We start from the raw sequence: 15,284 nt of genomic DNA on the forward strand, positions 1-15,284 counted from the left end.
GTTTCAAATAGTTCGGGTCTGTTTGTCACCAGAAGGTCTAATATGTTACCGCCACGAGTGGGTTCTCTGTTTAATTGCTCAAGGTAGTTTCCAGATAACGCATTTAAAAAAATTTCACTGGATTCTTTGTCCCTGCCACCTGTTATAAACGTTCGAGTCTCCCAGTCTATATCTGGTAAATTAAAATCTCTACCCAAAACTATAACATGGTTGGGAAATCTACTCTAAATATATTCCAAATTTTTCTTCAGGTGTTCTGCCACAACAGCTACTGAGCCATGGGGCCTATAGAGACATCCAATTACCGTGTCTGAGCCTGCTTTAACCATGACCTTCACCCAAATTATTTCACATTTCGGATCTCCGACAATTTCCTTCGATACTATTGCACTTTGTATCGCTATAAACACGCCTCCCTCTTCACTTTCCAGCCTGTCTCTGCGGTATACATTCCAAGGTGAGTTTAGAATTTCATTACTGTTTACCTCCGGTTTCAGCCAACTTTCCGTCCCTAGTAGTATGAGGGCGTTGTGGCCGTTTATTAATGAGAGCAGTTCTGGGACCTTTCTATAGACGCTCCTGCAGTTTACTATTACCACATTAATATTGTCATTCCCTGTTGCGTTTTGCCTACTGCTGCCTTGTTGCGTCTCACAAGGCATTTTGTCGGGCCTAGGGAGGGAATTCTCTAACCTAAAAAACCCACATGTGCACTCCACACGTACTCCGCTACCCTTTGCTCTTTTGAGAGATTTTAATTGTTTCTCTATCCCTCTGTCGTCTATTTCGATATCCACCATTTTATCATCTGCGCGGCATTCTAGAGAAGGAACAACAGTGCAGTCTTCCTCTGTGAAACAGCTTCGCAAAAATGACATTTAGTATTTCGGCCTTTGTCGTCCTCTGTTTCAGTATCATTTTGGTCACAGAGTGTCTGGAACATGACGTATGAAACTTGCACAGGTTCGGATACAAGGGCGGAAATGTGTTAAGCGGCAGCACAATCACAGCTGCTCTAAGTTGGCAGCCGTGGCAGATCGATAGCGTGTGGTGCGCGGCGGCCGTCGCAGGGCGGCGGCGACGCCCCAGTCGCGCTTTCGCCGCAGCGGGGTGTGGAGCAGTCTCGAGCAGCGTCTATCGAGCGACAAGATGGCGCGCCCTGGGCTGTGGTTGGCGGTGGCGCTGTGCATCTCTGTGCCGTGGCTGGGCGCCTGCGAGGACCGCAACCCGCGGGACCAGTTCTACGACGAGCTGGACCGCCTGCTGGGCATGCGGCCGGCCAAGGTGAGGCCCGTAGTGCCAGCCCTGCCCCAAGCCACACGCACGTCACACCGGCACTTCAGCCGCGTGCGACGCAGAACTGACACACTAGCAGTTACAACCACCTTTCCTCCACTCTCTTCACAGGGCGAGCCACTTAAATTCCGAGATCTCAGCCTTGACTGGTTAAGGGGGGTGGGGGGTGGGGGGCGGGGGGGGGGTGTAGGACGTCGAACGGGCCGGCTTGGAACAGGAGACGTATCACAAGACATTTTAATTTCCTCTGTCTATACTTTTACAAATAAATTCATAAAACTTTGTCAGCATGACCAAGAAGGATTCAGGATTCACACTCATAGCAGTACAAGTTCAAAAACATAGCAAAATAATTTTTTTTTCACAAGTGAAATTTCATCATTTTTGTCACTTACTATTGGCTACATTTGTCGCTATAGGTACACTTTTCTTCGTAAGTAACCGACATTCTTCGATGAATTTTTCACGGCGTGCAAATCATACTTAGAAGTGTGTTAAACTATAGAATTTATTTAATTTATGAAAAAATGAATGAGCTGTTACATTTTGACCTCAAATTTTATAGTTAATTATCTGAATTTTTACCACAGTTTTTAACACATTTTGAAAATTCTAGAGTCTTGCATTAAGGAGTTTGTGTTTAATAGGTAGTGCAAAATTCATCGAAGAATCTGTCTTACTTATGAAGAAAAGTGTATGTAAAGAACATAAAATGCAGCCAATAGTAAGTGAAAAAAAAGATGAAATTTCACAAGTAAAGAAAATTAGTTTGTTATGTTTTTGAACTTCCGCTGCTATGAGTGTGAATCCCGAATCCTTCCTGATCATGCTGGCAAAGTTATATGAATTTGTCTGTAAAAGTATAGGCAGTGGAAATTAAAATGTCCTGTGATGCCTCTCCTGGTCAAAGATTTTGAAAATTCTAGAGTCTTGCATTAAGGTTCAAATCAAATGGCTCTGAGCACTATGGGACTCAACTGCTGAGGTCATTAGTCCCCTAGAACTTAGAACTAGTTAAACCTAACTAACCTAAGGACATCACAAACATCCATGCCCGAGGCAGGATTCGAACCTGCGACCGTAGCGGTCTCGCGGTTCCAGACTGCAGCGCCTTTAACCGCACGGCCACTTCGGCCGGCTTGCATTAAGGAATTTTTGTTTAGTAAGTAGTGCAAAATTCATCGAAGAATCTGTCTTACTTATGAAGACAAGTGTACTTAAAGAACATAAAATGCAGTCAATAGTAAGTGAAAAAATTGATGAAATTTCACAAGTAAAAAAAAATTAGTTTGTTATGTTTTTGAACTTCCGCTGCTGTGAGTGTGAATCCTGAATCATTCCTGATCACGCTGGCAAAGTTATATGAATTTGTCTGCAAAAGTATAGGCAGTGGAAAGTAAAATGTCCTGTGGTGCCTCTCCTGGTCAAAGCCGTCCCGTCTGACGTCCTATCCCTCTTAACTCTTGGTAGCCACCCAGCGATATTAATGCTGTTACGTATCACTGACTGAAAAGGTGCAAGCGATTTCCCAGCAACCAAAACGGAAGATTAGTTTCGTCAGTACCTTAGCATCTATTTTGCAAATTAAGCATTCGAGGGTAGCTGGTGTGGGTTTGCCGAAGTAGACTGTAACAAGCTTGATTCAACACATGGCACAGCAGGTCCACGTACAGTGTGAATCATCTAGAACTTGCACACGTTTTATTTCACGAACGGTTTAAAAAATCGAAACGAGGTATTCAGCAAATAATGGGCTCAGAGATGCGTAATTTTGTTAAATGGGTAATACTCCTATGTCAACCTAAATACTTAAGTAACCATGGAACAATATACTCATTCGAAAGCTCTTGAACATACGACTACAAGGATATAACGCTTTTTGATGTTGGAGCCGCAACTTTTCGCAGAAGTATCCGACAGATGTGCTAAAGTTGCGAGCCAACATGGCCGGAATCGGTTATTGTGGTGGAGCTTTCACCAAGTGTGCTTCTCATGCAAAGGCTCAATCGTTATATGCAGCAGGAGGATAGACCCATGCTGCTAAGACTTCCTTTTGGTCCCACCTTATGACCTAGGTAGAGGGCCAGCTACGATAGCTGTAAACGGAACTGTATGCTAAGTTCTAACGTATCAGAAGCGACTTGGGAAAACTATTTCAGGTATGTGTACCTACTCACGTTGAAGTGAGCAGCTTTAGTGGGAACTAGTTGATACCGCGGCGTTTACGCCAAAGCAGTCTTTCCCAGGTTAGCACTATTTTTGCGCAAAGTTTCAGTGCGAGTAATAGCAAGCGTTATATGTTTTCTAAGCCTATCAAATGCGGTAGAAAAAATACACCGTTCCATTTAAAAGAAATGTACTTACTTCAATATCTCGCTTGACACATGCGTTAAGAGTACTGCCCAAGTAACAAAAAATACGCGCCTCTTTGCTACCAACCACTTGCCGAAAACCTCGTTCCCATATCTTGAACCGTTCACGATGTATGTGCCGAGCATGGCTTATTTGTACACGTGTGTCTAACCATGCACAGCCAGAAAAATTTCATTTCAAATTATGCTCTACACCCATTGAATTACACTAGCTGTCCTTGAATGTTTAAATTACACAATAGTAGCTAAGGTAGTGGTAAGTTTGGTCGCTGAGAAATCACTTGCAGAGTCCAGAATGAGATTTTCACTCTGCAACGGAGTGTGCGCTGATATGAAACTTCCTGGCAGATTAAAACTGTGTGCCGCACCGAGACTCGAACTCGGGAACTTTGCCTTTTGCGGGCAAGTGCTCTATCATCTGAGCTACCCAAGCACGACTCACGCCCCGTCCTCACAGCTTTACTTCTACCAGTATCTCGTCTCTTACCTTCCAAATTTTACAGAAGCTCTCCTGTGAACCTAGCACTTGCCCGCGAAAAGCAAAGGTCCCGAGTTCGAGTCTCGGTCCGGCACACAGTTTTAATCGGCCAGGAAGTTTCGCTTGCAGATTCTTGGCCAGAAATCAGTAACAGATTTGCTTAGTCCAGATGGTTACCGTGACTTGTCCTGCGAGCAAATAAGAGGCGAGGTCTCGAACTGACTGCAATATGGCAGGCGAAATATCGTTCCAACACCGCCCCTCCTCCTTTTACCCAGTAGTTACCATCAGATCATCATCTTTATCACAATAAGAAGAACGACGTCGATTTTTCCGAGACAAAACTACTCACAGCGGGGTTTAATCTGCTGTGCAAGGCAAAGTGTCCGGAACATATCAAATTCCGTCTAAGTTTGAAAGAAAATGCGTGCTGCTGTTTGCTTGTATTCTAATATCAGATAAACCGTGAAGACAAATGTTGCCATGTTTTGTATCAGTTTGTTTAGTAAGAAAACAGATCATCTGGAAGCATATCACTAATGTAAAATCCATATCTGCTGCTTCAGCAGGAATTTCCTTTTTCTTTATTGCGAAGGCTAAGTAAGATTACGAATTTCCTTTTCTTGACCTACATCAGTCGTATGTCGGCATAATTCTAGCTCTCTAGCTCACTTCACTACACATCCTATGCTACATAAGCCGTTCTCTGGATGAGTGTATGATATAGTAAATGTACTGTAACTATCTGATTTCTTTCGGAGGGTGCCCCACATTTCATTTATTGTGCATATTCATGTGAGTGGGTCATTTGCATGTGCAACGCTTCTTTGACATATCATATATCGTTCTTTAAGTAAGGGCCTGCTTCCATTTGTATGTAGAGTTGCTGGCGAAGCCATCAGAGAATTTAACAATAAGTGATGCTGCAACCGGTGTTTTTGAAGCGTCTCAGATCAGCTTGCCACGGAAAAAATAGCGGTAAACATTTGTTCTAGATGTTTCTTAGAGTAAATAAATGATTGCGCAACATTGCGATATATGTACGACTTAAGTTTGAATATCGGTTTATTATAGACTAAGAACCCATCACAGTCGACTTAAAAAAAGACTGATATAGAAAGATTAATAGATCAGACAAACGTCAAGCTCGAAATAAATATGACCACTCTGTTCGATCCATCTGTATAAATTCTGTAGCTGCTTTCAAAACATTTCACGAGCTTCTGCTAACATAGTCTGCTATTCTTTGAAACATCGGGAAGAAGGTTCTCTATCAAGAGCCTGAAAAATTTGTCTTCGCTCTCTCACGTGGGGGCAGCAGTCAGTTTTTGCAGGGTGAGGTCACCGGGTTTGCAGGCTAGCACGCCCCCGCCGCTGCCCGGACCTAGGAAGCCACCCACGGCTGCGCGCAACAGCAGCGAGGCAATCAATACGTGGCTCTAGCGACCCCGCAGATTGATTTCAGAGCTCAGTCTGACGTAAGCGAGCGTGACGTCACAGATAAACGTCCATCCACGCCTAACGACACCATCTGGTACAGCTGTCCCCTTGTGACCTTTACCCGAGGCGAAAGCCATCAGTGCAGTGCTTTCTGCATTTTTGTTACCAAGTAACGAAGTGTTTCGGCAGCACGCTGACACCTTCAGGAGCGTACATAAGCAGTTATCATTGAATCCAATGTATCCAGAACTACAACCATGTAAGGTTCTCAACGCAGTTTTGTGTCATAGATACTCATCAAGGGTGGGTAAATGCTTAGTCCATAATGTAACATTTTCTGAAAGCAGTACTGCACTGCTTTAATTTGCGTAATTTTATCCCTGACTTGAAGGCGACCGCTTGAACCTAACAGGTTCTCGATAGATAAATTCACGTTACCACAGCTGTTAGTGGCTTCATCGTACCGTTTTTTTTTTCTTTAACTGCATGGCAGGATTCAAAGACAGGATAATTTGATTAGTACACTTACCGTGCAAAACAGCTGGCTGGGAATTTGTTCCAGATCTATAGCAGCATGAAAATTTTTACTCACGGTGGGTCTCGCAGCCGTCACAGATTGAGCAAATGACAAAATCATTTCCACCTCTGCTGCACTTTGTCGTAATTTATTATTCTTGAACTACTCGACAAGTTCCTGCGCTCTGGCCGTTTTCCAGAACTACATGCTATATAATCCTATACTATCTAAACGTTTTAAGTGCGCTCTTCACCTCATGCAACAGGGCACGAAACTAGTCTGTCATGAACCAAGTGTTGCACAGTTGTGTCCGTTTGGATACTATGCTTGCTTTACGGGTCGTTAAGCTGTTTTCAGTAAAACAGACACAAAAATATTCCTTTTGTGAGATGCCTGCATGAGATGCGGAGCTTACCTGTCACTTAGATGAAAAATGCGTAAGTTGTATGTACTACTTGAAAATGGCCAAGCCGGCCGTAGTGGCCGAGCGGTTCTAGGCGCTTCAGTCCGGAACCGCACAACTGCTATGGTCGCAGGTTCGAATCCTGCCTCGGGCATGGCTGTGTGTCATGTGCTTAGGTTAGTTAGGTTTAAGGGAACTGATGACCTCAGATGTTAAGTCCCATAGTGCTCAGAACCAGCCAAAATGGCCAAATGACAGAAATCCGTCGAGGAGTAAAACAATAATAAATTATAACTAAGTTTAACCAAAGTGGAAATTTGGTTTTGTCATCTGCTGCCTGAGCAAAGCTTACTTTCTTCAAGTACGGTGAGAGGGCACCAGTCAGTGTCAGCATATTTTCAGTGTTTTTCAACTCTATGTAAACGAAATAGATGTACCTTATTTGCACACATCTTGTTTGGCGAAATAGTTTGAAAATTACCTGCCTCGTTTTGTAAAGAAGTAGTGCACTGGCATGCAGTTAGCTGATTTAGTGTGAAGTATGAAAAAATGTTCCTACTTGCGACGCGTGACGCAATTGACATGAATGGTGAATAGCTTCTGCAGTAACTACCCCTGCTATAAAACACGTGAGAACTTGACACATGTTACCACCTCCATCTTTTAGATCTCTAAAAATAGTGCTTGGCTACTGCACACAAGAGAAGCTCGTCAGACTGAAGCAAACATCCTAGAAAAGCAGCTGGTTAAATTTTTATCATTTAAGGCTGCAGTAACCATAGCGGCATTATACGACACCACAATATAATTCAGATAGAGAGTACAAAACTTGTTTTTAAACTAATCATGTGAAGAAATGACAATGAATAATACAGAAAAATGAAACTTCCTGGCAGATTAAAACTGTGTGCCCGACCGAGACTCGAACTCGGGACCTTTGCCTTTCGCGGGCAAGTGCTCCACCAACAGAGCTACCGAAGCACGACTCACGCCCGGTACTCACAGCTTTACTTCTGCCAGTACCTCGTCTCCTACCTTCCTAACTTCGAGTCTCGGTCGGGCACACAGTTTTAATCTGCCAGGAAGTTTCATATCAGCGCACACTCCGCTGCAGAGTGAAAATCTCATTCTGGAATACAGAAAAATGTTCTGAAAATGGTTGAAAACTAAAAGCAAGTGACTCTAAACTCGGAGGGACTCACTTTTAATTTGAAGACTGCAGGAAGCAAAAATAAGTAAGACTTCAACATCTGAACACCTCAAAAATGCAAGCTAAAAGAGACAAATATGTGAGAGAGGTAACTGAGTTTTGAGAATGTATAGCTAAATGAGTTAAATTTGAGCTGTTCAAAAGCTAGATTACACTGCGGCCTGAGCAAAGCCTACTTTCTTCAAGTACGGTGAGAGGGCACCAGGCAGTATCAGACAAGAGCCAGGAAGCGAATCCTCTCCAATCAAAGTTGTCTCCAGAACCCGCACAATTCCCAGCTTTCACTTGGAGGGGAGATTGAATGCTCCTGCCAATATGATGAACAAATATGTTCCATATTCTACATAACAATTAGAGGAAAGAAGAAAAACCTGCCACTCTAACCTTGCAAAAAGGGATCATTACGAGTCATGAGGCTGGTACTATTTTCAAACAATCTGTCTCTATTGGTCACCACATCTGGTGCCAGCAGTGTTACTTTTGATTGAAGAGTCCGTAATTTTGGAGGGAAGCAACGAACTTTCTCACTCGAGGGATGCGCTCGCAGGTGGTTCCTCTTTGATGTGTGGACAGAGCCTGTGGCAATCGGATTAGCGCCAGGACCTGTCCACAATAAGCATTGCGGCAAACACAACTTGTTTGCCGGCCGAAGTGGCCGAGCGGTTCTAGGCGCTACAGTCTCGAACCGGGCGATCGCTACGGTCGCAAGTTCGGATCCTGCCTTGGGCATGGATGTGTATGATGCCCTTAGGTTAATTAGGTTTAAGTAGTTCTAAGTTCTAGGGGACTGATGACCTCAGAAGTTAAGTCCCATAGTGTTCAGAGCCATTTTTGAACAACTTGTTTCCTGGAAACTGGCTGCCACCCTATAGATGCTCGTTCCGTGTTCTTCAGACACCATAGAAAGCCTTCGGCCGACTTTACAGGACCGCTGAGCTCCCTTCCGGCGAGAAGTCGAATACTTGCCACTTCCAGAAAAAAAATGTAACAGGACAATTATCGTTTAATCGTGACAACGCTGAATCAAAATAACACAGCGATACGTTACAGTAAGGTTACAAGCTTTTTCATGTGAAAGTGGAAGAATTCATTTTCTTGCCCATAACATAATCAATTCACATGTGTAATAAACTGTGCAGTAATTTATTTACCAAGTCTAACTTCGATAGAGTTTTATCTGGTCTTGTGCTGTTAACAACCAGACAATGGAGTGCTGTGCGGACAACATTCCACAGATCTGTTTTGCTAATATTACTGTCAAATACTACATTACAAATCGTAGACAGCACGTATATCCAAGCGTGGATCCTTAGAGAAAGGACCCAGACGTTATGGACCTATAAGGTTTTCATGTAGAGAAATGGAACTCATAGGTCACTTGTAGGCAATTCGCAGACCAAAATGGTGCACCTGTCGGCGTTTGTTTTCCCAGGAACGATTGCAGTTGTTTTTTCCCCGACGTTTCTCGCTGGATGTGCCCACGTCCTTCCGCGCTGTGGGGCAGAAAACGTAATCACCGGAGAACGGCACGCGCCAACGATCTGCAACAAACAGTCCGGTAGCCATTCACGTCTGTTTTACGTCGGTGCACAGTCGTCGTTCCCACGACTGCTGCGACTGCTGCGACCGTCTCTCCGGCCCTGCCACCCAGAAGCGTTCACTGAATTGTTGCTGTGACATGAATTTGAACAATAAACTGTTCCTCTTCAACATATTAGTTTATTTTCAGGCGCTGTAACACTGTACATTTTTCTCGGTGTAACGGCATTTTAATTTCTGCTGTATACAGGGTGGTCCATTGATCGTGACCGGGCCAAATATCTCACGGAACAAGTGTCAAACGAAAAAACTACAGAGAACGAAACTTGTCTAGCTTGAAGGGGGAAACCAGATGGCGCTATGGTTGGCCCGCTAGATGGCGCTGCCATAGGTCAAACGTAAATCAACTGTTCTTTTTTTTTTTTTAAAAAAAAAAGAACACCCGTTTTTATTACATGTTCGTGTACTACGTAAAGAAATATGAATGTTTTAGTTGCACCACTTTCTTCGCTTTGTGATAGATGGCGCTGTAATAGTCACAAACGTATAAGAACGTGCTATCATGTAACATTCCACCAGTGCGGATGGTATTTGCTACGTGATACATTACCCGTGTTAAAATAGTCACAAACATATGGCTCACAATTTTAGACGAACAGTTGGTAACAGGTAGGTTTTTTGAATTAAAATACAGAACGTAGGTACCTTTGAACATTTTATTTCGCTTGTTCCAATGTGATACATGTACTTTTGGGAACGTATCTTTTCTGAGAACACATGGTGTTACAGCGTGATTACCTGTAAATACCACATTAATGCAATAAATGCTCAAAATGATGTCCGTCAACCTCAATGCATTTGGCAATACGTGTAACGACATTCACTCAATAGCGAGTAGTTCGCCTTCCGTAATGTTCGCACATGCATTGACAATGCGCTGACGCATGTTGTCAGGCATTGTCGGTGGATCACGATAGCAAATATCCTTCAACTTTCCCCACAGAAAGATATCCGGGGACCTCAGATCCGGTGAACGTGCTGGCCATGGTATGGCCCTTCGACGACCAATCCAACTGTCATCAAATATCCTATTCAATACCACTTCAATCGCACGCGAGCTATGTGCCAGACATCCATCATGTTGGAAGTACATCGCCATTCTGTCATGCAGTGAAACATCTAGTAGTAACATCGGTAGAACATTACGTAGGAAATCAGCATACATTGCATCATTTAGATTGCCATCGATGAAATGGGGGCCAATCATCCTTCCTCCGATAATGCCGCACCATACACTAAACCGCCAAGGTAACCGATGTTCCACTTGTCGCAGCCATCGTGGATTTTCCGTTGCCCAATAGTGCATATTATGCCCGTTTACGTTACCGCTGTTGGTGAATGATGCTTCGTCGCTAAATAGAACGCGTGCAAAAAATCTGTCATCGTCACGCAATTTCTCTTGTGCCCAGTGGCAGAACTGTACACGACGTTCAAAGTCGTCGCCATGCAATTCCTGGTGCATAGAAATATGGTAAGGGTGCAATCGATGTTGATGTAGCATTCTCAACGTTTTTGAGTTTCTCGATTCTTGCGCAGTTTGTCTGCTACTGATGTGTGGATTAGCCACGACAGCAGCTAAAACACCTACTTGAGCATCATTATTTCTTGCAGGTCGTGGTTGACGTTTCACATGTGGCTGAAGACTTTCTGTTTCCTTAAGAAACGTAACTATCTGGCGAACGGTGCGGACACTTGGATGATGTCGTCCAGGATACCGAGCAGCATACATAGCACACGCCCGTTGGGCATTTTGATCAGAACAGTCATCCGTCAACACGATATCGACGGTTTCCGCAATTGGTAAACGGTCCATTTTAACACGGGTAACGTATAACGAAGCAAATACCGTCCGCACTGGCGGAATGTTTCGTGATAGCACGTATTTATACGTTTGTGATTATTACAGTGCCATCTATCACAAAGCGAAAAAAGTGCTCCAACTAAAACATTCATATTTCTTTACGTACTACACGAATATGTAATAAAAAATGGGGGTTCCTATTTTAAAAAACGCAGTTGATATCCGTTTGACCTATGGCAGCGCCATCTTGCGGGCCAACCATAGCGCCATATGGTTTCCCCCTTCAAGCTAGACAAGTTTCGTTCTTTGTAGTTTTTTCGTTTGGTGCTTATTTCGTGAGAAATTTGGCCCGGTCACTGTCAATGAACCACCCTGTACTCGATGACTGTACGTAGTGGTAAAACGATAATCTCTCAGTATTCCGGTCTTCACATAGTCCACATGCACTCCCATGCGATACTGTACTCCAGATGTTCAGAAGTACATTCTCAGAATGTTTCTCCAGTTAGAGCCTACGCCGGACACTAGCGGACTCCTTTAGTGACGAATGCTGCTCTCTTCGCTTGTGCTACTCTGATTTTTATGTATTCCTTGCTTCATCCGTCATACGTTATTCTGCTTCCCAATTGCAGAATTCCTTCTACTATATGGTCCCCAATTTTGAAGTTTGCCGCTAATCTCATTTTTGCAGCTCCTTAATACTTTCACCTTTATTTGGCTTCCTCACAACCCAGATTCTATGCTCACAAGCCTCTTCATTTCATTCAACATGTCCTGTAATAATTCCTCACTTCCATGGAGAACAACAATGTCATCAGTGAACTTTTTTTTCACCTTCAGCTTTAATTCCAGATCTGAATCGTTCTTTCATTTCCTTCATTCTTTCCTCGATGTACAGGATCCTTTCTTTTCTTGTAGCCATCAGTCTTCTTACTGGTTTGATGCGGCCTGCCACGAGTTTCTCTCTGGTTTCCTCACAGCCCATATTCTATGCTCATAAGCCTCTTCCTTCCATTCAACAGTCCGTGTAATTCCACACTTTCACTGAGAACCGCAATGTCATCAGCTAATCTTATCTTTTTTCGTACAGAATATTACCCCTGTTTTCTTATGTTGTGCAGCTATGTTTCTGAGGATCTTAAACTTGTAGGTAGACGGATCCTAGGAAAAAGTATTGATTTTTTGTAAGTCTCACTTTCATTATCAACTGCAACGCCTAAACAGTCTCTCTGATGCCTTTACCTTCCTACAGCCAAAGTTATTGTCATCTATCAAATCCTCAATTTTTTTAAAGTCCTCTGTATATTATTATTGTGAATAACGTTGGTGCATGAGCTTCTAAGCTGATTATGCAATTATTCTCGCACTTATGTGCCCTTGCTATCTTCGTGTCTGGTTGGATAGTATTACTTGAACAGTCCGAGGGCATGTCTCCAGTCTCATATAATCTAGAAACTAAGCTTGGTTCATCGTTTGGTTGCCACTTCCCCATTGATTTCAGAAATTCCGCTTGTATTATGTTATCTATCTCTGCCTTGCTTGGTCACAAGTCTTCCAAAACTCTGTCAATCTCTAATCTTGGAGCTCCTATGCCCTCCAAATCAACGTACATTTATTGCTCTACGAGTGTCGATTGACAGGTCCATTCTTAATGCGTCCTTCAGACGACATTTAACTTTTCGATTTCTTCACATTATTCCTGTGCTTCGTATTGACTTTGTTACTAAATGACTTATATCGTTCTTTTCATGACTACTTCTGTATTTCCTTCTTTCGTCGATCAATTGAAGTTTTTCTTCTGGAACCTGCAATTTTTTCGCAGTTGAATTTCTTACGCGTATACGTCTCTGTCCAAGTTCTGTGATTACCCCTTTTAGAAATGTCTATTCCCCCTTAACTGAACTACTTATAGCCTGTTCAAGATATCCTGACCGAGGATTTAGGGGGGTGGAGTTGTGGAGAGGGGATAAAGCAAATTCCGTTTACCGAAGCCCAACGCGTAGATAGCATCGGAGAGCGACGATGTGGGGGTGGGGGAACAAACTGTCTTTTCCTCAAACAGCTCTGGCACTACACATATGCTTACTGGTTTGGCACGACACACAAGGATAATCATTTCGTAACGACTGCGTCACACATTAAATCGCCAATTTAGGCAGCGGCCAGGCACAAAACACACACGCGACCCGAAGTCGACCGACGTGTTCCGTCTTCAACCGATCAGTAACCGGCGAATCCAGATTCAGGACTTGGTCAAGAAACAATATTGTTGTATTCAGTGTCACAGTACTTACAATCTCATTCCGCAGTACTTCAACATTCTACTCCCCGTGTGTACTTTCCTTTCCCGTTGTTTGTCATAACCTTCAGCCTACTCTCCATTGCTACTGAACTGTCATTTTGTAACGACTTCTGGGTGTACTTACAATCCAGGATCTGATTTCGCAATCTATGTCTTAGCTGATATCTTTCTGTGCCTTGTGGCCTTTTCCAAGTACCATTAACGACTACATTCACTGGACAGTCAAGTGTTATGAGCCTATACTCCGCGACAGACAGTAAAGGCGTAGGAGATAGAGGGTGAACATTAATAAAACCGACAAACTGCAGTGACGGAATCCTGACTGGGAACTGAGAAGAAAAGGTCCTGTTAATATGTGCCCTTAAATGCACCGTTGCCACGGTAGATGACGCCGATGAATGAGAGTTCCTCTGACCACCCGTCGTGTACTCCTTGTGTGTAGCAGGCTATGTGATTCACACAGCGTATAGTATGCAGCAGAATGGTCCGGCACTCATGTTGAGAACAGCACGCGATGGAGTTCGTGTACGGCCAAGAAGATGGAAACGCCCGAGAGGCAGCACAGCTTTACAAGTGCCCCCACAGACACCAACCTCACCACAAAACATCTGAAGCCCTTTTTGGACGCTCGTGTGATCATGGGTCCTCTCAGACAGACGAACGTGCAAGCAGGTGGCGGACTGTGCGTACAACAGATTTGGAGGATCGGCTTCTACAGGATATTGAGACGAACCCTAATACATGCTCCAGGCATGTGGCCCGACATCATGCTGTACACCAAAGTACGATTATGTGTATCCGGCACGACAGCCGCTATTTCCCTATCACCAGCAGATCGATGGAGGCCACTTGCCCACTCTGAAGATCTACATCTACATCTACATTTATACTCCGCAAACCACCCAACGGTATGTGGCGGAGGGTACCTTACGTGCCTGTCATTACCTCCCTTTCCTGTTCCAGTCGCGTATGGTTCGCGGGAAGAACGACTGCCGGAAAGCCTCCGTGCGCGCTCGAATCTATCTAATTTTACATTCGTGATCTCCTCGGTAGGAATAAGTAGGGGGAAGCAATATATTCGATACCTCATCCAGAAACGCACCCTCTCGAAACCTGGACACCAGGCTACAACGCGGTGCAGAGCGCCTCTCTTGCAGAGTCTGCCACTTTAGTTTGCTAAACATCTCCGTAAGGCTATCACGGTTACCAAATAACCCTGTGACGAAACGCGCCGCTCTTCTTTGGATCATCTCTATCTCCTCCGTCAACCCGACCTGGTACGGATCCCACACTGATGAGCAATACTCAAGTATAGGTCGAACGAGTGTTTTGTAAGCCACCTCCTTTGTTGATGGACTACATTTTCTAAGCACTCTCCCAATGAATCTCAACCTGGCACCCGCCTTACCAACAATTAATTTTATATGATCATTCCACTTCAAATCGTTCCGCACGCATACTCCCAGATATTTTACAGAAGTAACTGCTACCAGTGTTTGTTCCGCTATATATAATCATACAATAAAGGATCCTTCTTTCTATGTATTAGCAATACATTACATTTGTCTATGCTAAGGGTCAGTTGCCACTCCCTGCACCAAGTGCCTATCCGCTGCAGATCTTCCTGCATTTCGCTGCAATTTTCTAATGTTGCAACTTGCCTGTATACTACAGCATCATCCGCGAAAAGCCGCATGGAACGTCCGACACTGTCTACTAGGTCATTTATATATATTGTGAAAAGCAATGGTCCCATAACACTCCCCTGTGGCACGCCAGAGGTTACTTTAACGTCTGTAGACGTCTCTCCATTGAGAACAACATGCTGTGTTCTCTTTGCTAAAAACTCTTCAATCCAGCCACACA

The 15,284-nt window shown here is 43.8% G+C and overlaps 1 protein-coding gene across 1 annotated transcript in view; it reads left to right on the top strand.

The window, feature by feature from the left end:
* The first annotated feature begins 1,110 nt into the window (after nucleotides 1-1,110).
* Nucleotides 1,111-15,284, top strand: part of LOC126262287 (peptidyl-alpha-hydroxyglycine alpha-amidating lyase 2-like) — a 210,236-nt gene continuing 196,062 nt past the window's right edge. The window contains exon 1 of the mRNA XM_049958806.1: nucleotides 1,111-1,284. Within this exon, the coding sequence (XP_049814763.1) occupies nucleotides 1,150-1,284 (135 nt within the window). The 5' untranslated portion in view covers nucleotides 1,111-1,149. The remainder of the gene's footprint in view (nucleotides 1,285-15,284) is intronic.

The sequence above is a fragment of the Schistocerca nitens genome, chromosome 6 (genome assembly GCF_023898315.1).
Source record: "Schistocerca nitens isolate TAMUIC-IGC-003100 chromosome 6, iqSchNite1.1, whole genome shotgun sequence".
Lineage (NCBI taxonomy): Eukaryota > Metazoa > Arthropoda > Insecta > Orthoptera > Acrididae > Schistocerca > Schistocerca nitens.